Below are 20,985 nucleotides of genomic sequence, written 5' to 3'. Positions count from 1 at the left end.
GCAGCTGGAAACCATCATTCTTAGCAAACTATCACAAGAACAGAAAACCAAACACCGCATGTTCTCACTCACAGGTGGGAACTGAACAGTGAGATCACTTGGACTCGGGAAGGGGAACGTCACACACTGGGGCCTATCATGGGGAGGGAGAAGGGGGGAGGGATTGCATTGGGAGTTATACCTGATGTAAATGACGAGTTGATGGGTGCTGACGAGTTGATGGGTGCAGCACATCAACATGGCACAAATATACATATGTAGCAAACCTGCACTTTATGCACATGTACCCTAGAACTTAAAGTATAATAATAATAATAAATAAATAAATAAATAAATAAGTGAAAAAAAAAGGAAAAAAAAACAATTACTATTAGACCTAAGAAATGAGATAGATGGCAACAGAATGATACTGGGGGACTTCAGTACTCCGCTGACAGCACTAGACAGGTCATCAAGATAGATAGTCAACCAAGAAACAATGGGCTTAAACTGTACACTAGAACAAGTGAACTTAACAGATATTTACAGAACATTCTACCCAACAACAGCAGAATATACATCCTTTTCATCAGTACGTGGAACATTCTCCAAGATAGACCATATGATAGGCCACATAACAAGTCTCAACAAATTTAAGAAAATTGAAATTATAGCAAGTACTCTCTCAGACCACAGTGGAATAAAATTGGAAATCAGCTCCAAAAGGAACCCTCAAAACCATGCATCTACAAGGAAATTAAATAATCTTCTCCTGAATGATCACTGGGTCCACAATGAAATCAAGATGGAAATGAAAAAATCCTTTGAACTGAACGATAATAGTGACACAACCTATCAAAACCTCCAGGATACAGAAAAAGCAAAGCTAAGAGGAAAGTTCATAGCATTGAATGCCTACATCAAAAAGTCTGAAATAGCACAAATAGACAATCTAAGTTCACACCTGAAGCAACTAGAGAAAGAAGAACAAACCAAACCCAAACCTAGCAGAAGAAAAGACATAACAAAGATCAGAGAAGAACTAAATGAAATTGAAACAAAAAAAAAATACCAAAGATATATGAAACAAAAAGCTGGTTCTTTGAAAAGATAAACAAAATTGATACACTATTAGAAAGATTAACTAAGAAAAGACTAGAGAAGATCCAAATAAGCCCAATTAGAAACAAAATGGGAGATATTACAACCAATACCACAGAAATACAGAAGATCACTTAAGGCTACTACGAACACCTTTATGCGCACAAACTAGAAAACCTAGAGGAGATGGATAAGTTCCTGGAAATATACCACCCTCCTAGATTAAAGCAGGCAAAAATAGAAACTCTGAAGAGACCAGTAACAAGCAGTGAGATTGAAATGGTAATTAAAAAATTGCCAACACTAGAAAGGCCAGGACGAGATGAATTCACAACTGAATTCTATCAGACCTTCAAAGGAGATTTGATACCAATCCTACTGAAACTATTCCAAAAGATAGAGAAAGAGGGCATCCTCCCTAAATTATTCTATGAAGCCAGTGTCACCCTAATACCAAAACCAGGAAAGGACATAACAAGCAAAGGAAACTACAGAACAATATTCCTGATGAACGTAGATGCAAAAATCCTCAACATAATATGAGCTAACTGAATCTAGCAGCCTATCAGAAAAGATAATCCACCATGATCAAGTGGGCTTCATACCAGGGATGCAGGGATGGTTTAACATACTCATGTCAGTAAATGTGATACACCACATAATCAGAATTAAAAACAAAAATTGTATGACCATCTCAATAAAGACAGCAAAAGCATTTGACAAAATCCAGCACCCTCTTGTGATTAAAACCCTCCACAAAATTGGTATAGAGGGGACATACCTTAAGGTAATAAAAGCCATCTATGACAAACCCATAGCCAACATAATACTGAAATGGGAAAAGTTGAAAGCATTCCCTCTGAGACCTGGAACAAGACAAGGATGCCCACTTTCACCACTTCTGTTCTACATGATACTGGAAGTCCTAGCCAGAGCAATCAGACAAGAGAAGGAAATAAAGGGCATACAAATCAGTGAAGAGGAAGTCAAACTGTTGCTGGTCGCCAGTGTGATCGTATACCTAGAAAACCCTAAGGACTCATCCAAAAACCTCCTAGATATGATAAATGAATTCAGTAAAGCATCAGGATACAAAATCAATGTACACAAATCAGTAGCACTGTTACACACTAACAGTGACCAAGCTGAGAATCAAATCAAGAATTCAACCCCTTTTACACTAGCTGCAAAAAAATAAAATACTTACGAATATACCTAACCATGGAGATGAAAGACCTCTACAAGGAAAACTACAAAACACTGCTGAAAGAAATCACAGATGACACAAACAAATGGAAACATGTCCTATGCTCATGGATGGGTAGAGTCAATATTGTGAAAATGATCATACTGCCAATAGCAATCTAGAAATTCAATGCAATTCCCATCAAAATACCATGATCATTTTTCACAGAACTAGAAAAAACAATTCTAAAATTCATATAGAACCAAAAAAGAGCTCATGTAGCCAAAGCAAGACTAAGCACAAAGAACAAACCTGGAGGCATCACATTATCTGACTTCAAACTATACTACAAGGCTATAGTCACCAAAACAGCATAGTCTGGATGTGAGAATATACCAGTACACATAGACCAATGGAACAGAAGAGAGAACTGAGAAATAAAGTAAAATATTTACAGCCAGCTAACCTTTGACAAAGCAAACAAAAGCATAAAGAGGGGAAAGGACACCCCATTCAACCAATAGAGCTGGCATAATTGGCAAGCCACATTTAGAAGACTGAAACTGGATCCTCATCTCTCACCTTATACAAAAATCAACTGAAGGTGGATCAAAGACTTAAATCTAAGACCTGAAACCATACAAATTCTAGAAAATAACATTGGAAAAACTCTTCTAGACATTGGCTTAGGAAAGCGTTCAGGACCAAAAACGCAAAAGCAAATGCAAGAAAAACAAAGATAAATAGATGAGACTTAATTAAACTAAAAAGCTTCCATCCAGAAAAAGAAATAATCAACAGAATAAACAGACAACCCACAGAGTGGGAGAAAATATTTGCAAACTATGCATCCGACGGAGGACTAATATCCAGAATCTACAAGGAACTCAAAGCAGTCAACAAGAAAAAATCAAATAATCCCATCAAAAAGTGGGCTAAGGACATGAATAGACACTTCTCAAAAGAAGATAGAGAAATGGCCAAACAACATGAAAAAATGCTCAACATCACTAATGATCAGGGAAATGCAAATCAAACCCGCAATGCAATACCACCTTACTCCTACAAGAATGGCCATAATTAAAAAATCAAAAACAACAGGTGTTGGCATGGATGTAGTGAAAACAGAACACTTTTACACGTCTGGTGGGAATGTAAACTAGTACAGCCACTACGGAAACAGTACAGAGGTTCCTTAAAGAAGTATGAGTAGATCTATCGTTTGATCCAGCAGTCCCACTACTGATGGCAGTGGCGGGCAGTCTGAAGTGGCTGCTGCCATGAAGCTGGCTGCAGTGAGGTGCAGGCACTGGCCATGGGTCCTCCCGTTCAGACACAGAGGCAGGTGATCCCCAGAGCCAGTCGCCCTTGGGGCCCACCTCTGGGAGCTGCTGCAATGTGGCTAGGCCCAGCTGCCCATAGGGAGTGGTCAGGCAGGGAGGGGTGAGCAGAGAGAGGCCCCAAGGCGGAGCTGGGCCAGTGGTGGTTTGGCACTTGCACAGGTAGTGTGGAGGTCGGCCCCCAATGCGGAGCAGTGGCCATGCTTCAGGGGCCAGGGTGGGAAGTGGAAGTGGTGTCCACTTCCAGGACCCAGCCAGCAATGCGGCCCCTGCACCCACTCTGCCCTCAGTGCAGGTTCCTGCCCCTCACAGAAGGCTAAACGAAGGGCCGCCAGAGGCTGTGTCCCTAGGATCTGCCCCGCGTTAGAGTGACCGCTGTGACTGGTGCTTTCAGCAGCCAAGACGGGAGGCAATCCGCTCCTGGAGGTTTCCCCCTGGCAGGGTCACGAGCCAGGAGAGGGGGTGCCCCAAGTCGTCCCTGACCCTTGGGGCCACAGGAGGAACTTGAGGCAACATCACCCCTGCCCCAGACCCTGGCCTGGGACTGGCAAGGGCGGGAGCCCCCAACCCAGGCTGCAAGGAGGTAGACAGGGCAGCAGGAATGGCCGCAGGAGCAGCAGTGGCGGCAGTGGATCCCCTGTGCCCTGAGTCAGCTCACTGTGTCGCCCTCACCCCTCACATGGCCGGCAGGACCTGCTCCCAAGCCCAGAGCCTCTATCACAGCCTGGACCTCTCTCCCCGCTGCGTCCTGGGAACCTGCAAGCACCTGGCCAAAGGTGCAGCAAGGACTCACAGAACTGGCCCCTGAGCGTCAGATTCCTTTGTGCGAGGTTGGCTGGGCACTGTGCCACCTGCACCTCATCCACAACTGCTGTAGGAGACACAGAGAGGGGGCATGGCTGAGGCTGCCACACTGCAGAGCCGGGGACAAGCAGGAGCCCTGCCTCCCGAATTGGCAGGGCAGGAGCTCGCCAGGCGCCACTGCAGGTGCCCAGGTTGCAGCTGTAGGCCTGGGCCTCCCAGTGCTCTTGGGGGCCCAGGAGGCCATCCTCCTCCTGCCATGGCAGGCTAGGGTGTGTCTGCTTCTGCTGCCTGACCTCTCCCTGCTCCCAGCACCCACTGCAATCTTGGAGCGGGGTTGGGGCTGAGCTGGGTGCGGTTGCAGCCCAGTCAGGTGTGTGCATGCTTGGGGCAGAGCTGACACACCAGTCCCCTGCCGCCTGCACCCCTCTGGACTTTGAGTGCTGACAAGCATAGAAGAGAGGCCAAGAATGGGCTGGGGCCAGCTCAGCACTGGCCTGCAAGTGCCCCTTGGGGCAAGGGGCCTGGGCACCATGGGTGCCGGGGGAAGGCAGACAGGCTCCTGGGTGGGAAGGGGCAGGTCCCTGGTGAGGCACCACTTTCAGGCAAGGGAGGGCCTGAAGGCTGGAAACTGGGCTGCCAATCCTGTGGACCAGAGTGGGAACTTGCAACACCTTTCAAAGGTCTGCTCATGGTCACCTATGGACCAATCAGCATACACTTCCCTCTGAAGCTCATAAAAGCTCTAGACTCAGTCAGACTTGGAGAGAACATCCTGGACACCCAGGAGCAGAGAGGAGCTTTGCACTCCAGGGACTACCTGCCAGCAGAGAGAAGTCACCCACCCCAGGACCTCCTCCTCTCTGCTGAGGACTGAACACTCATCAGGAAACCCTAGCTGCAGAAAGAAGCTACCCACAGTGGGTCTCTGAGCTGTTCTACTGCTCAGTAAAGCTCCTGTTCGTCTTGCTCACCCTCCACTTGTCTATGTCCCTCATTCTTCCTGGTCGCAGGACAAAAGAACTTGGGATCTGCTGAATGGCGAGGCTAAAAGAGCTGTAACACAAACAGGGCTGAAACATGCCCCTTGATTACCACGTTGTGGGTGAAGAGGAGAGAAGAGCTGCAACCCTTTGGGGACACCAGACCTGGAAGCTCCCTGAGCCAGGGCTGTGACACCCTTTTGAAGACTCTGTGGTTCCTGGCATCTTCAAGCTTCCAAGTGCCACCACATTCCATGGTGCCAGCCGTGGAAGCTGCTTGCAGTGTGCCTAGTCCAGACACAGCCTTGCAGAGAGCCAGTGCTCATGCCAGCACCTGGAGTTGCCTGCCCTTATGCAACAGCAGGGCATGTCTGACTGTGTGCAGTGGCTGGACCCCCTGCTTGCTCACACACCCCTCCCCGCTCCATGCCTGACCTGCCCCATGGCAGGCCCTTGGTAGGTGTGGGATCCAGGCCAGTAGCCTGAGCCAAGTGCAGCCTGCCAGGCCAAGTGGGTGGAAGCAGCCCAGTGGGCCCAAGCAAAACACAGGCAAAGGCACCACTGGCTATGAATGCAAATACTATCATATTTTAATTTCCCCAAATCAAATTAAATCTGGCTGAAGGTCTCATATATTGAGACTGGTGAGAAATAGAGAATTAGCTGATTTCCCATTCAATAGATAGAACAAAAGCACCAGCTCTTTTATGGGCCCAGGAAATGAGGAGAGGGCCTCCATCTTCAACACTGTATGGTGCTGTTACCACTGTCCTTGGCCATTAGAGATGGCACCTTCGCACCTTACAATCCAGGTTAGCTAAGTCATGCGAGATCATCTGCCAGGCTCCCAGAGCCGAAGAGCTCTGTGCTCCCTGTGGTCCACGTGGTCATCTGTACCCATGGTCCTTCCCCCTCAGAGGTCGGCGTAGAGCCCTCCAGGCGCAAAACCTACAGTCTAGGAACCCCTAACTAGGCCCTCTCTTCAACTCATGGGGAACTTATGGCCAAGAATATGGCATGTGATGATATCTCAGAAGCTTATTCTATCATATGTAATTCTCTGAGTCTCCTTTTCACCAGCTGATTTGTGGTATAGGCAAATGGATTTAACACTTTACTTGAAAACCTGGTTTTATCTGCAGCATAATACAATTATTCAGATTCCTATAAAATCACCATCTTGCTTTGTTGCTAGTCTTTCTGCATTACAAACTCTGGTTTTATAAGGAAAACGTTTTTATTCTGACACATACCCCTGCCTCCTGAACTTCACTGCAGACCAGGATTTGCTCTGAAATCTCCCTGCCATGCTTTTCCTTCATATCCCAGGGAGAAGCATACGCCTGTCCACACAGACTCACACATAGGCAGTGTGTTCTAGATGCCCAGAGGGGTGGCCTTCCTGAATCTTGCGGTTCCCAGTGACGTGGACACTGTTTTACCTTCTAGATGAGAAACTTGGATGAGTGTGAGGTGTGCCGGGACGGAGGGGAGCTGTTCTGTTGTGACACTTGTTCAAGAGTCTTCCATGAGGACTGTCACATCGCGCCTGTGGAAACTGAGAGGTGAGTGACATGCAGGCGCCTCTCCTTCCTCCTTTAAGGGACCTTCCGCCTGCCATGCGCACTCTCCAGCAGAGCGCCCACTTGTGTCTAGATGGGGAAGGAGCAGGTTCGTCGGGTACTGGGACCGAGCAGTGTGTTCAGAGATTAGCGGGAGACGCTGGCAGCAGGAGGTTCATGTTCTCTGTGCTCTCAGGGACCCGCCTCTGATATGCTGAGGCCAGTGCTGGGGACCCTTTACCTACATACTGGCCTTGTGCTTCAAGTTTTGCAGCAGGGTGGGTTGGAGACAAGAAGCGCCAGTTGTTTATATTTTGTGCTTATTTATACAAGACAGGTAGCACGGTCTCATTGGGCTGATGGAGGCCCGAGGTCCCTGGAGCTGAAAGCCCAGTTTCTGAAACTCAGGCCTGGCAGGCAGGGCTGCTTGCGCTCCCAGCAGCTCAGACAGGGAAAGGAGAGTCCACACTCATGGTGACACCACCTTCCTGAGGATTCCTGCCTGCTGCTACCACTGATGCAAGGGAAAGGCCAATGGCTGGAGATCCCATGTGTGAATCCTGCATACTCTGGGAGGTATTCTCCTCCCTCCCATGGCTGAGGCCATCAGCCATTCCTGAAGGAAGACAGTGGCAGCCACAGGAACGGCCGTTTCCAGGGTCCCTGCCCTCTGCTCACCCATGTCCAATCTCTCAGGACCCCGTGGAGTTGCATCTTCTGCAGGATGAAGGAGTCTTCAGGAAGCCAACAGTGTTGTCAGGAATCTGAGGTCCTGGAGAGGCAGATGTGTCCGCAGGAACAGTTGGTAAGTCAGATGCAAACCCCAAGCCTTCTCCTTTCCCCTCACACATGAGCACCATGAACAAGCACAGGGTCAGGGGAATGCACCAAAAGGAGCCTGCTCTTCCGAGCCACACTTCAATCACACTGATAGAACACCCCAATTTGTTTGCACAAAAAATAACTCAGCCATGACATGTCTGTTTCCAAGAGCCACACATGTTAGAGAAACTTGTAGAAGAAGGGTGTGAGTCGTGTGCTCCGTCTCATGCATGTGGGCTCATTCTCTCCAAGCTGCTTTTCATTTACGGCCTCTTTCTTTTGCAGAAATGTGAGTTCCTCCTCTTGAAAGTCTATTGCTGTTCTGAGAGCTCCTTTTTTGCCAAGATTCCATACTATTATTATGTAAGTAAAAACAGCAACCCATGATTACAGGCTGCCATGACATTACCTGACCCTGAAATGGGCCCTCGTGAGATTTGTGATCTTAATCCCATGGGGCAAGAGCACATGCTGTCGTTACAACCTTCACCTTGTATTTCTGCTGGATTTTATGGGAATCCACAGAAGGCAGACATTGAACTATGCTGGTAGATTTTCTGTTGTGTTTTTTGTCACCAGATTAGAGAGATGTGTCAAGGCCTGAAGGAGCCCATGTGGTTGGATAAAATCAAGAAAAAGCTGAACGAGCACAGTTACCCCCAAGTGGAGGGGTTTGTACGAGACATGCGCCTCATCTTCCAGAACCACAGGGCCTCTTACAAGGTAAGCGGCTCTTCCTGCTTCCATTTCATTTCTTTCCATCCTTCCCCTCATTTTCTGGTGCCTAGAAAAATTTAGTTTCCCTCATCCTGTAATAAGCTTGCACAAACAAGGGTTCTGGAAGTGACTGATTGTTTTCAGTTCAGAACTTAAGCTCTTCTTAGCAAGGAAACAGTGAGTCAAAAGGTGTCCCTGCAACCAGAACCCCAGGTCCCTGAGAGCTCCTCCCCGACCTGCCCCAGAGGAGACAGGAGCTCAGAGAGAGCAATTGAGTCCTGCCTGCTGTAGCATATAAAGAGAAGAGAATTTCATCTTAAAGTGGTATTGTGCTTCTTATCTGCCCCCAATCCCAGAAATCCCAAACTCCAGATTCCTTTGCATGTGAATACACCATATGGTTAACACGGATTAGCAGCAAGGAGTAGAAGTGACCGAGAAAGGAACAGATAGCGATCTTAACTTATACCCTTCCACTATCTGAATTGTTGAAAGAGCATAGATTACTTTTCTAACCCACTGAAATAAGCAACCAAAGTCAATAAGTAAAAATCCCAACTGTGGAAATGATTTCACTTTTCTGCCCTGTTAATAAGAAAGGATCATGCTGGTGAGAAACAGAAGTTACTATTAGTTGCATGAGTTTTCAAGTTTAACCTGGTTAATGTAACTTAGGGTGTTTAAGATAAGAGTTCTACTTAACAATAGTGTATTTCACACTTCAACATTGTTCAGAGAGTGAATTTCAAATGTACTCACTGAAACAAAATGATAACTATTTGAGGTGATGAATATGTTAATTAGTTTGATTTAATTATTCCACATAGCAGTCATAAATCACAGCATTACTTTGTACTCCAAAATACATACCATTATAAATTGTCGACTTACAGTACTTTTTTTGTTTTAAACACAAGAGTCCTGATCTTTCTCAGTTGAAAGTTGTCTGATGACGCTAATGATGAGGAGCATTGTTTTTGTCTTTATTATTTTTTCAGTACAAGGATTTTGGCCAAATGGGACTTAGACTGGAGGCTGAGTTTGAGAAGAATTTCAAGGAAGTGTTTGCTATTCAGGAAACAAATGATAACAATTGACTGGATTAGTGGATGCTGAAGGCATTCAGCAAATGACACCCCAAAATATGCCACTGGTTTGCCACTTACTTCAAAATGAGGTCACTTGGGCACAGCACATGCAGGGAGGGGCTTTTCTCCGAGCCTCCCTCATCTGCCCAAAGACAAATCCTCAAAAGGAAATTCAATCATCATGAATCACAACCCTGAGTATCTCATCAGTCAGGGAAGAGTAAGTGCGATCACAGGGGAGGATACCGGAGGTGACACCATCCCACATAGACTCTCACTTCTGAGGGCTGCTCCAGACAACGTTTATTACCCAGAAGACCTTTTATCTGAAAACCAGCCAAGCTTTATTCAGGAGACACTTCTTCCCTTCACTCTCCCACTTCCGTGTCACCTCCATGCAGAAGCCCCAAGTCCCCATTCTTTTTCATAGCTCAGGATGGTGTGTGAGCATCCATCATCTGACTCTTCTTGGAGTCTCATATTTCGTGGGACTCCTATGCATAAATATATTATTAAAAAAATTTCCTCCTGTTAATCTGCTTTTGTCAATTTAATTCATTTGTAGCTCAGCCAATGAATCTAGCCATCTTTCACTCCCTTGCAAAGCTTGTTGGCATCCTGGCACCATCTCCTCTTCTGGCCACGTCTTTTCATCCCCAGCTGCTGAGTGGTGGCTGCTAATGCCAGCAGTCCCCAGAATATTACCCTGGGTCAAGTAGAATCAGCTTTGCCTGGAAGTGACACCCCATGGTCTGAGGCCGTTCCCCTTGCCTCAAAGCAGGACCAAGGATGTGGTGTGTGGCTACTCTGTGCGGCTACACAGAGCTTTTGGCCACACAATGCTGCTTCCCCTACTCCTTTCTGAGCGAATGCTCACCATAAATCTCTTGCTTAAGGGACTTCATCCCAGAATGTGCTTCTGGGGAATGCAACCTAAGGTAATGGCCCCAGGAAGCAAGCTCTGAGGACAGGATTCTGGAGCTGGATCACTGTCTAGCCCAATGGTGCTGGGTGGAATATGGATAGTCCCCGAAATGCTATCACTGAGCAGTTGCCCAAATTTTCACCTGTAGTAAATTGAATGAGCTACAGGTCAAGCTCTGTACTAAAGTAGCTGGTACAATTGTCTGGCATTTAAGAAGTGAGGAAAGGTAACTATAGAAGTATGGGTTTTGGTGTCTATTGCTAAGGGTCATTAATGTCCTGAGAAGAGTAAATGACAGGTTTAGATCTAGTCATCACCAGCCTAAAGAGAAGAGACCCTACAGCTGGAAGGCAGACAGCAAGGAAGGCCTATTACAGGCCCTTATTTTACAAAGAGCCAGACTTCAGAGAATACTGAATTCTAAGCTCAGGGTGGTCTCTTATGCCAATGTCAAGGCCTTGAAACTCAGCATGGGGCTATTTAGGTAGATGTACTTGAGAACTTTAACTCCAGATGCCCCCTGAACTCACTGGGCCTACAGAAAGGTCCTCTCGCCCCTTGTTGGAAGAGGGAGCTAGCACTCCCACCCAACTCCTGATTTTTCTAGAATGAAGACTATATAGCGACCGCTTAGGACAATGCAAGTCCACAGTCATGGGCAGGGTGACAAAGTGAAGAGAGCGTTCATCCTCCAAAGGAGCTGTAGGACTGGCCAGCTGCATCAGCAGGAGCAAGGAGATTGTGTCTGGGAGTGGATCGTGGTCCAGGAAGGGCGAAATGTGAAACCGGATAAGTGAGAATTATTGACAAAAGGGCAAGCTTCTCTACCACAGAGTTTAACTAGCCTGGCATGGGCCAAAGGTAGCAATTCTGATATACTCCTGGGTGGCTCCCAGAGACTTAGTATAAGCCATGCTACACATTAAATCAAGTGGAAGCAGAGATACCAGGACTACTGTGGCAGAGTCTGGGAAAAAGGGTCCCAAGGATATAGAATTTGGGTGCTAGAATGACTCTGTGCTCTACAACTGGAGAATCCATCCATCAGGTGACTGAGTTCCTCCAACAGGTGACACTACTAAGGTGTCTCAGACTCTAATTAAGGTGAGAAGGAATGCACTGCTGAGGGGGCAGCACATCCTTGACAAGCTCAAAGGTGGCTGTCCCCTGCAGGCTGGAATAATGCTAGGGATGTTTTATAGAACTGGATCCCCCAGTAGTGAGCAAAATGATAGAATTCTAGAATAACAGAGGCCAAGTAGCAGCATTTAACTGTGAGGACAAGATAAAGTAATTTCCCTAAGGGTCATCAACGTTAGAGTGACAGCTGAGAGGCCTGGCCTGTAGGTATCTATGAAGACAGACATGCATGGATATGCTCTTCCTACAGGCAAGACAGATGGGCAGCTGACAAGGATATTGCTTTAGATATATAATTAAAAAAAAGTGAAAATCGATGAGCAGAATGCCGAGGTCAGCTCTCTAAAGGTAAAGTCTAGACCCCTTGCCCAGCTTCCGAACCTCAGCCAGTTCTCAATGGAATCCAGAACCCACTGTTGGAAATGAGGGCAGTTTCTCATAAGGAAGAACCTTGTTAATGTGCACAGCACTGATTCCCTCAAGTTTTCACGGGAGGGCTCTATGGCCATTTATTCGAGTAACTCACATGTTGGGGAAAGGAAAATACACAGATCTTTCAAGGGATGTTGAGTACAATGTCAAAGTTGATGCTAATCCCTGGGGACCCAAAGCCCTATCGTGGCCCCTGTTAGAGTAGAGTACATGGAGATCAGGTAATGTCTGTCTCACAATGGGCCCTCTGGATCCACAGAGCCACCCAGCAATCATTTCCCCAGTTCCTGAATGTGTAATCAGGATATTCATTAATGCAAACATCGTAATACATAGCAATTGGCTGACCTGGTTCCTTAACCTGTGGTTTCCTAAACTATGAAATAACAATGACTGTCTTAGGGAGGACCACGCAGAAGGCTCTGAAACTGAAGTTTCATGGTGAAAAAAGAGTAAGTTAAAAGCAATTATCACATTCTTGGGGAATCATAGAGATTAGTGCCACCTACAAAGATGTGAAGGAGGCAGGGGTTGTTATCCCAGTTACACCTCCATTTTAATTCAACAGTCTGCCCTCTGGAAAAGCTAGGTGGTTCATGCTACTAAACAACTACTAGAAACTTAACCAAAGAGTAACCCCAATTACAGTTGCGGTGCCAAATGTGGTATCTTTATTATAACAGGTTAGCACAGCCTTAGTAAGTGATATGAAACTATTAATATGGAAATGCCACTTTTAAAGGATCCAGCAGGATGTAGGTTGAGAAGCAATTCACATTCTCAAGGATTGGACAACAGTATATCTTTACAGTCTTGCTCCAGGGCAATGTGAATCCTGGTCTGTGTTACAATATAGCCTTTCTGGACACTCTGCAACACATGACATTGGTCCAGTGGATTGATGACACTGTGTTCATGGGCCTGATAAGCAAGAAATGTTGACTATTCTCAATGACTTAGTAAGTCACAAACACTGCAGGTGGTGGGAGAGAAACGTTGCAAAGATTCAGAGATATGCCATATAGGTAAGCTTTCAGGGGTTCAATGGTCTGGAGCATGTCAGTGTATTCCCTCCAAAGCTCCATGCTATTGTAGCTCATATTTCTAGCACTAAGAAACCCAGAGCTTGGTGGGCCTCCCCAGGTTAGGAGAATCACCATGGTTGACATTCTGATGAATGTGATTCTAGGCTTTGTAATGTGTGTGTGTTTGGGAGTCAGGGAGTAGGGAGAAAGTGGGTATACCATCTTAATAAGTAAAAAATTCTTATCAATTTTTTTCACTTAATAATATACAATGGACATCGTCACATCAATAAATACAGCTCTACGTCATCATTGCCATACTTTTCATTTTTTCATCCAAACTGAATTGTTACTGGCTAGTTAGTGATTTTTGTCTTGTAAGCAACACTAACTTGTACTGACAGGCAGCATAGGCTAGCAATTAAGAGCACAGACTCTGAATGTAGCCCATGTAGGTAGAAGCTCAGCTCCTGCACGTGTCTACTTGTTGGCAGTGTGTGCTTGGGCAAGCTATTCTTCCTTCCCCTGCACTCTTTCATCTGTAAAATGGAGGTAACTCTCTGGATTATTGTGAAGATTAATAAGTTAATATTTATTATTCACTTAGAAAGTTTCTGGCCTTGCATGCAATACATAAGTAATAAATAAACAAATCTAAGATTAACACAAATACCTTTGTATCAATTCAGGCTCTTTGCCATCAATTGGGTCAAGAGAGACCCAATTTATCTAGGTTAGACAAAAAGTGACTTTGATGATGAAATACACAGTGCCTCACAGAAAGGGCTGGAAGGCAGGGGTACTGGGCTGGCAAATAGCCCTGGAAAAATGCAGGAATCAGAGTGGTTCCAGGCATTGAGCACCAGGAATGATGCAGCCATGTCCTTAAGGATGTTAATAATTTTACAAATCTTTTTTTTCTTTTTTAAAACAAACAACTCCTCACAATACTTCACTCAAGAGCCCAACTCCCACCCAACAGATCTGGCTGGCCTGGCCTGTTCAAGGGCCAGCACTTTGTTTAACATCCCCTCACTCTTGCACCCAGAAGGGAGAGCTCCTTCACCCAAAGGAACCGGGAACTGTTAGGAAAGGGGGATGGAGGAGGCTGAACAGCCAAGAAAATCATAGCTGACCAAGGGAACCCACCTGGGACACTCAAGGCCTGGACCACTGCTGTCTAATGGAGGAATAGGGACAATTCCAGGCCAGTCAGAGAGGCCACAGAGTTGGGGGCTGCCGAGTTCCTTGGGTCCATGGGACCAGGTAACTGTTTCCCTATTGCCCTGTGCTGCGGAGGCAAAGTCTGAGTTGGTCACTGTTCTAGAAGGAAGGGGGTCTGCCTTACACCACTGGAAAACCAAGAACAAGGACAGCGGCTATACTGTCATGGTGTCAATCCAGTACACCCGCATTCAAAGAGACGCTGGATCCTGGGTGGGTTCCTACCCTGAGGGAGTGTGCCATGTCTCTGGGAGCTTCCAGGACCTGGTGCTCTAATTTTCTTGAGCTGGGAGGTCGTGAGCTCTTGGTAATGACCTCTCAGCTGGGATCTACCATGGTGAGTCCTGGGCGTCAGCACACACCCTGCTCTGCTGAGCTGGGAGAAGCACATTCCACCGGGAAGAAGGGTAGATGGCCCTGGGAGGCTTCACAAAACTCTGGAATTGGAGCCCAGGAACTAAAGTTGTCATGACTGTTTCCTATGACACCCAACTCTCACTTATACCCAGTAGGGTGCCATTTATTCCCTAATTAGATGCTCAGGGAAGTCACAGCAGGAAGGCGGCAGAGGGAAGGCCAGGGCCTGCATCCCTTGGAAAGAGGTGGCTGCTTCAGTAAGTTCCTGAAACCAGTGCAGGATTCAATACCATCACTCAATCTCCTTCTGTAACAAAGACAAAAAATACACTTAGTCTCCTCTGCAAGAGCTTATATGTCTCATCTATATAGATGGTCTGTAATTAACTCCAATGAAATTCTAGAATATCCATGCCTTTTCCCAGGGGTGTTATTTGTTTTTTTATTTTGTTTACTGAAATAAGTCAACTACTGTGAGCACAAAAGTACAGAGTATATATAATTCTGAGTTGCGTATCTCATAAGGAATGTGTGCTTCCTGTTGGATGCTATGTTTAGTGGTATCTATTCTCTTGGGTGGGAAGTGGGCCCGGGGGAGTCTCTCTAGAACTTCTGGTGCCCCCAGGACCAGGCCTGAGTGTGGGAGGGGGCAGGGCTGGGTCATTTCTTAGGAGTGAGAAGCAGGGAGTTCTGCTTCTGATATTTAGGAGAAAACTCCTGAGCATCCAGTCTTCTTGCAGATGACAGCTAGAAACTGGACAGTAGTCGAAAAACAACGGCTTGAGGCCTCTGCAAGGTAAATGAAACTCAGAGAGGCACTTCCTGTTTTTTATTGCCTGTCCCTAAGAGCAGCAACAGTTTTGTGTGGGACAACCAAAGCTTTGATAGAAAGCCTATCTTCTTTGTGGTTGGCCGAGCCATGGGGAAGAGCCCAGAGCAACCAGGCTTTCTGGGGAATGAAGGGAAAATCCCAGAAGGCAAAAAGTCATAGAAAGGAACTCAAATAATGTGTATGAACCTTCCCAAGTCTCTGACTGATGCCTGGAGTAAAATGAAATCAGTCTGAACATAGGATGGAGCTTTGCCCACTGCAGACAAGAACTAGAGTGTAGCTTGAACCTAAACGCAGAAATCACCTGCCAGAACAAAAGCTCTTCCTGTTCTGATCCAAGCTAGAGTTGGCAATTAGCTGCCAATGTAGTCACTCTAGATGCAGACTGGACACCGGGTGCTGCAGATCAATGTAGGTAACCAGGTGCCTTCCCACCTTCTGCTATCACTTCTGTTCAGATCCTCTGGGCTGAAATTTTTCATCTGACATGAAACCACCTCTTACTACATTACGTCAATACCGAGATGCTTCTCTCCTGAAATCTTCATTCACATTTTCCACCGAACCTCATGGTGTGTGCGACTGAAAGAGTCTACACCGGTTCATACAAGGACAGCACACTCTAGAGTTGTGTAGTGTGGCCCCACCAATATTAAGCAGGAAACGAGGGTGTGGCCGGTTCAGGGAAGCAGGTGACTCCTCTGCTGAGACATTTGGTTACATATTTAACTGCATCCTGCCAGAGCTGCCAGAAAGGCGGGTAGGACCACTTTCCATCTCCTGTTCACCTCACCCTCCAGAGGGTTCATCCACAGTTGCCTGAGTCTGGGTGGGGAGGAGGATGCAGGACCCCAGCCTTGAGATCTCAGGACCTCGAGTCTTGGCCATATAATGATGTGGCCGCCACTTCTGGCTCTCTCTGGTGTCTGTGTTCACTCTTCTAGGTCTCAGAGAATGGGATGTGCCCATGGCTGGTGCACCCTGCATGCCAGTGGACATGTCTGCTCTTAGATGTTTTTGTAACGTCTGTGTCCGTACATGTGGCCCAGAGTGGTGTGCAGGAGCTGGCTGGTGCTTTTTGTTTTGTGCTTATTCAGGAAATACAAGAAATGACTCGTGGGTTCCTGCATGTGCCATTGTCTGAATGACAAATGGTAAATCCTGGCCCCACTTCCTCATGTCCCCAGTGGGGAAGGACCCAATTTCCAACTCTGGATTCTTACAAGCACAACTCAAGAATATCATTATTGTCATCACAGCTGAGCCTGGAATCCAGGCTCTGGGATAAATGTGAGCCCCTCACTTCCATGCCTCCACATTCAATGGACTGAATACCCTCTAGAATTATTCATGAGAGAGGGTGTAATAGGCCATAGATGGTATGTTCAGAGGGGTCTCCAATTCTCTCCAGAAAGGAGAGTGTCACCTACTAGACTGAGTCCACTGGCCATTCTCAACTGGTAGTACCTGCAGAAATGGATCTGTCCGGGAACTTACCCTTTATTCCCCTATACATCAAGAAAATGCATTGGTAGCAGATGAGATGGATGAGTTTTCAACTTCAATGTCATTTTTTTGGGAACCAGCACAACTGTGTCAGTATGTTGTCCAGAAAGACATTGGACCAGAAGGCCCTGGAGGCCACCTGCTCCCCATAACCTGTTCCACCTGACAGTTTTACAGCCCACCTGGCCCTGACAACCTCACCCCTAGGTGAGACACAAGATTCCCAGCAAAGCCTGGTTCCCAGGGCCATTTCATGACCTGGCCAGACCAGGTGGTCCTGTGCTAGTGGGCTGGGAGCCTGTAGGATGCCAGCCTGTTCCCTGGGTACAGCATTTGTACCCATGAGAAATACATGCACCAGTTATGAAAAATGCACAGGGCTGTCCCACCAGCTCCAGAGACCCACTTGGTCCTGGCGAGAACTCATTAGACTTTATTTTTTATTTCTCCTAGACCAGACCTGTTATGACTGACCATCTAAGAAGACCCATCTCATCCTCAAAACAGGATTTTCTCAGCCCTTGCTAGAAAAAGGTGCCCTGAGAGAACTCCCCTAGTGGTCCAGTCAGTTATCTACCCCCTACATTTCCAGGCGGAGCACCTGTAGAAAGGCACACTCCACCCCTTCCCTGCACATCTCTTCCAGACCACGGTTGGCAGATGGGCATTGGTCTTTGCTAGAACTGTACTTCCCGTCTCATAATCACTAAATCTTCATGAAGTTACACTTTCCACCCCACTCTTCCTTTGTTCAGCAACACTGAGGTCCTTGCCAGGGACCCCGTTCTTCATAGGAGCACCCACTTTCCAGCCCAAAGAAATGAAAGCCGCTGCCCACACGGTGCTGGTGAAGGCCATGTGGATGGGCCACCAGGTACTCTCCTTCTCTCACCACACATGCATCACCTGGCAGTCCTAAGATCTAGGATGGTTCAGGGACCATATTTTCCAGCTTACTGTGCTGAAAGTAATAGACACATGGAGGTTTGCAGAAATATTAGGAGTGAGGACTTGTTAAAAGGCTGCATATTTTATTGAAGCCTTTGCTGCCTCCAGCCCCAGCCTCCAGGTTCCCTCTACTCCTGGTGGTTCCCAGCCCAACATTGTTGGTCTGCAGGGACCCTGCAGCTCAGAAGGAGACCTCAGGCCCACCACAGCTCAGAAGACATTCCTCCACCTTTCTGAGGGCAGGTTTGATTCCATAGCCTTAGTTCCACCCTTGTAGGGTGCATCCAACATGGAGCTGCCTGGTTCCAAATATTGGATGACAGCCGATATTTGTGCTAACAGGGACCCACTGGTGAACACAGGAAGATGCCATCAGGAATCTCCAGAATGTGAATGATGGTGAACCTGCAGAGAATCGTTCTTTTTCAGTCCAGCAGTTGGGGCTCAAAGAGAAGCTAAGACTCAGAGGAGCCCTGTGACAGAGCAAGAACATCACCATCTTAGACAAACACCACAATTTTAAGTTCACCCTAATTAAAAAACCACCTAAATCCAGCCCAAAAACATCAGCCTAATGGCTAATGTCAGCATAACCAGAAACATTCCAACCCTAAGATAAGCCAGCCCCCTCCAACCAGAAACATGCCAACCCCGAGATAACCTCCCCTCCTACCAGAGACATTCCAACCCTGTAATAAACTTTCTCTCACATGGAAACATTCCCAGCCTGCCATAAGCTCTCCAATTCCTAAACCCTTAGATACCCTTAGTCTGTAAGAGAAAATGCTCCTGACCAAAATTGACCAGAATCCCCTCTCAAGTTTATTCTCCATAATAAACCTGTCTTTAACTGTTGAGCCACTTTTCATGTTTCTTTCCTCTTTCTTTAACTTTCACATTTGGTGCTGAAACCCTGGATGGGTGTTGGGAGTACAGGCTCTTTTGCAACCCAGGAAGCAATAGGCAGCAGCAGCTTATCCTGAGGTAACTCCTGGATCCTGAGGATCTCTGTCCACCCACCCTGTCTTTTCTCTCATTTTCATTTCTTGAGCAATTTGCCTGAGGAGGACAACTAATCTGAAGGTGACTGCAAAGCTTGGGCTGGGGCTACTCCCTGGTGGGCTCTCAAAACCATCAGACCACTTCTGACACCCACAACAGGTATTTCACTCTCTAACCCTTGTGCCCTCTTCCTCCCTCATCCTCCCCTCTTTCTCTCTCTCTCTGTCTTCCTCACACGGCTCCAGTCTGGGAGGCCCTTGGCTAATTCCAGCCAGAACATCCAACATCGGACACTAATCCAGCCAGCTGGTAAGAGCTGCCTTCCCCTGGCTTTCTTGCAGTACCCAGGAAAGTCAGGTCTGCCATCCCAGTCCTCGGAGGACCAGTGGGACTAAGCTAGAAGAAATCTTGGGGATGCCCAGTTTCTTCTCAGCTTAACCATCCTTTTTAGAAAGAGAATTCCGGGTCTCTGCCTTTTGTCTGGGGGCACCTAGAACAGAAACAGACACCCTCAGCTTCCAATTACCAGCTCCCATGGGTACCAAACGATCACACCTTCCTATATTCTCCCCACTGCACTGTCTCCTTCACAACCTCACCAAACTTGCCTTATGGGGGAGGCTAATGTCAAAATGTTTAGTTTTTTATTGCAACATGGCCTGGTCCCAATACAAATTAGATAATGACAGCTGATGGCCCCAAAACAGCACCTTTAACTTTCAAATTCTCAGGGACCTCGACAATTTTATACCCAGGAATGGCAAATGGCAGAAGATTCCCTATATTCAGGCTTTTTTCGACCTTAAATCCTGACCCTCCCTATGTCAAGCTTGCACCCCTCATGAAAGCCTTTTTCTTAATGAAAATCTTCCCTGGATCTTTCCTTTCTCCAAAATCTCTCACTCCAAAAGCCCTTTTGATCCTGCAGATAAAACCCCTCCATATTCTCAAGCCCTTACATCCACTCCTCACCCATCTGAACCCTCCCCCGACCATTGACCCCCCTCCTGCCCCCAAACCTTTAGTGCCAATCCCTCTCCCTCCTCCTTCTCCACTCGTTACCCATTCAAAAACTATTCCAGGCCCCTAGGTGTGCCCCTGGTGGCAGGCTGGCATCCAGCAGACCACTGCTTTCCCCTACAATCTCCACCCATTACCTGTTCAAAAACTACTCCAGCCAGGCCGGGCGCGGTGGCTCACACCTGTAATCCTAGCACTTTGGGAGGCCGAGGTGGGCAGATCATGAGGTCAGGAGATTGAGACCATCCTGGCTAACATGGTGAAACCACGTCTCTAATAAAAATACAAAAACAAACAAACAAACAAAAATTAGCCTGTAGTCCCAGCTACTCAGGAAGCTAAGGCAGGAGAATGGTATGAACCCAGGAGGCGGAGCTTGCAGTGGGCCGAGATAGCGCCACAGCACTTCAGCCTGGGTGACAGAGCAAGACTCCATCTCAACAAAAAACAAAAACAAAACGAAACAAAAAAAAAAAACTACTCCAGTCAACCAAGCCACCTCTGCCATTCTTCCTCTCTAGAAAACAGCTGGAGTTAAAGGCATTGCTCGCATTCATGTTCCTTTCTCCACGTCTGCTTCATCACAGATCCAACAGCATCTGGGATCTTTCTCTGAAAATCCCTCTTATTATATTATCACAAGGAATTCCTGCACATAACTCAATCCTTTAACTTGGCATAACATTTATATAATTCTAATCTCCACCCTCACTCTTGATAAAAAAGAGCACATCTGGTGTTCAGTTGAAACATATGCAGATGAACTCCATAATCAAGCCCCTATACAACAACCAGTGGCCAATGATGCAGTCCCTAAAGAGACCTAGATTAGACTCACCAACAGGGAGACAATGGCATCAGATGGAGAGACCACATGATTCTTGTCTTCTCGCAGGCATGGACAAAAATGCCCATAAGGCAGTTAATTATGAAAAACTTAGAGAAATTACACAAGTGCCCCAGGAAAATCCTGCCCTTTTCTTATCATGCCTCAG

General features: G+C 46.7%; 1 protein-coding gene across 1 annotated transcript in view; it reads left to right on the top strand.

Moving 5' to 3' along the window:
• Nucleotides 1–10,114, top strand: part of LOC105536627 (nuclear body protein SP140) — a 59,727-nt gene extending 49,613 nt beyond the window's left edge. Inside the window, exons 12-16 of the mRNA XM_011976032.1 lie at nt 6,840–6,955; nt 7,649–7,757; nt 8,060–8,137; nt 8,354–8,497; nt 9,490–10,114. Coding sequence (XP_011831422.1) covers nt 6,840–6,955; nt 7,649–7,757; nt 8,060–8,137; nt 8,354–8,497; nt 9,490–9,588 — 546 coding nt within the window. The 3' untranslated portion in view covers nt 9,589–10,114. The remainder of the gene's footprint in view (nt 1–6,839; nt 6,956–7,648; nt 7,758–8,059; nt 8,138–8,353; nt 8,498–9,489) is intronic.
• The last annotated feature ends 10,871 nt before the right edge of the window (nt 10,115–20,985 follow it).

The sequence above is a fragment of the Mandrillus leucophaeus genome, unplaced genomic scaffold, assembly GCF_000951045.1.
Source record: "Mandrillus leucophaeus isolate KB7577 unplaced genomic scaffold, Mleu.le_1.0 Scaffold1616, whole genome shotgun sequence".
In the NCBI taxonomy this organism is placed as follows: domain Eukaryota; kingdom Metazoa; phylum Chordata; class Mammalia; order Primates; family Cercopithecidae; genus Mandrillus; species Mandrillus leucophaeus.
Note: the sequence above shows the minus strand (reverse complement) of the source record. Positions and strands in the feature narration are given on the sequence as shown.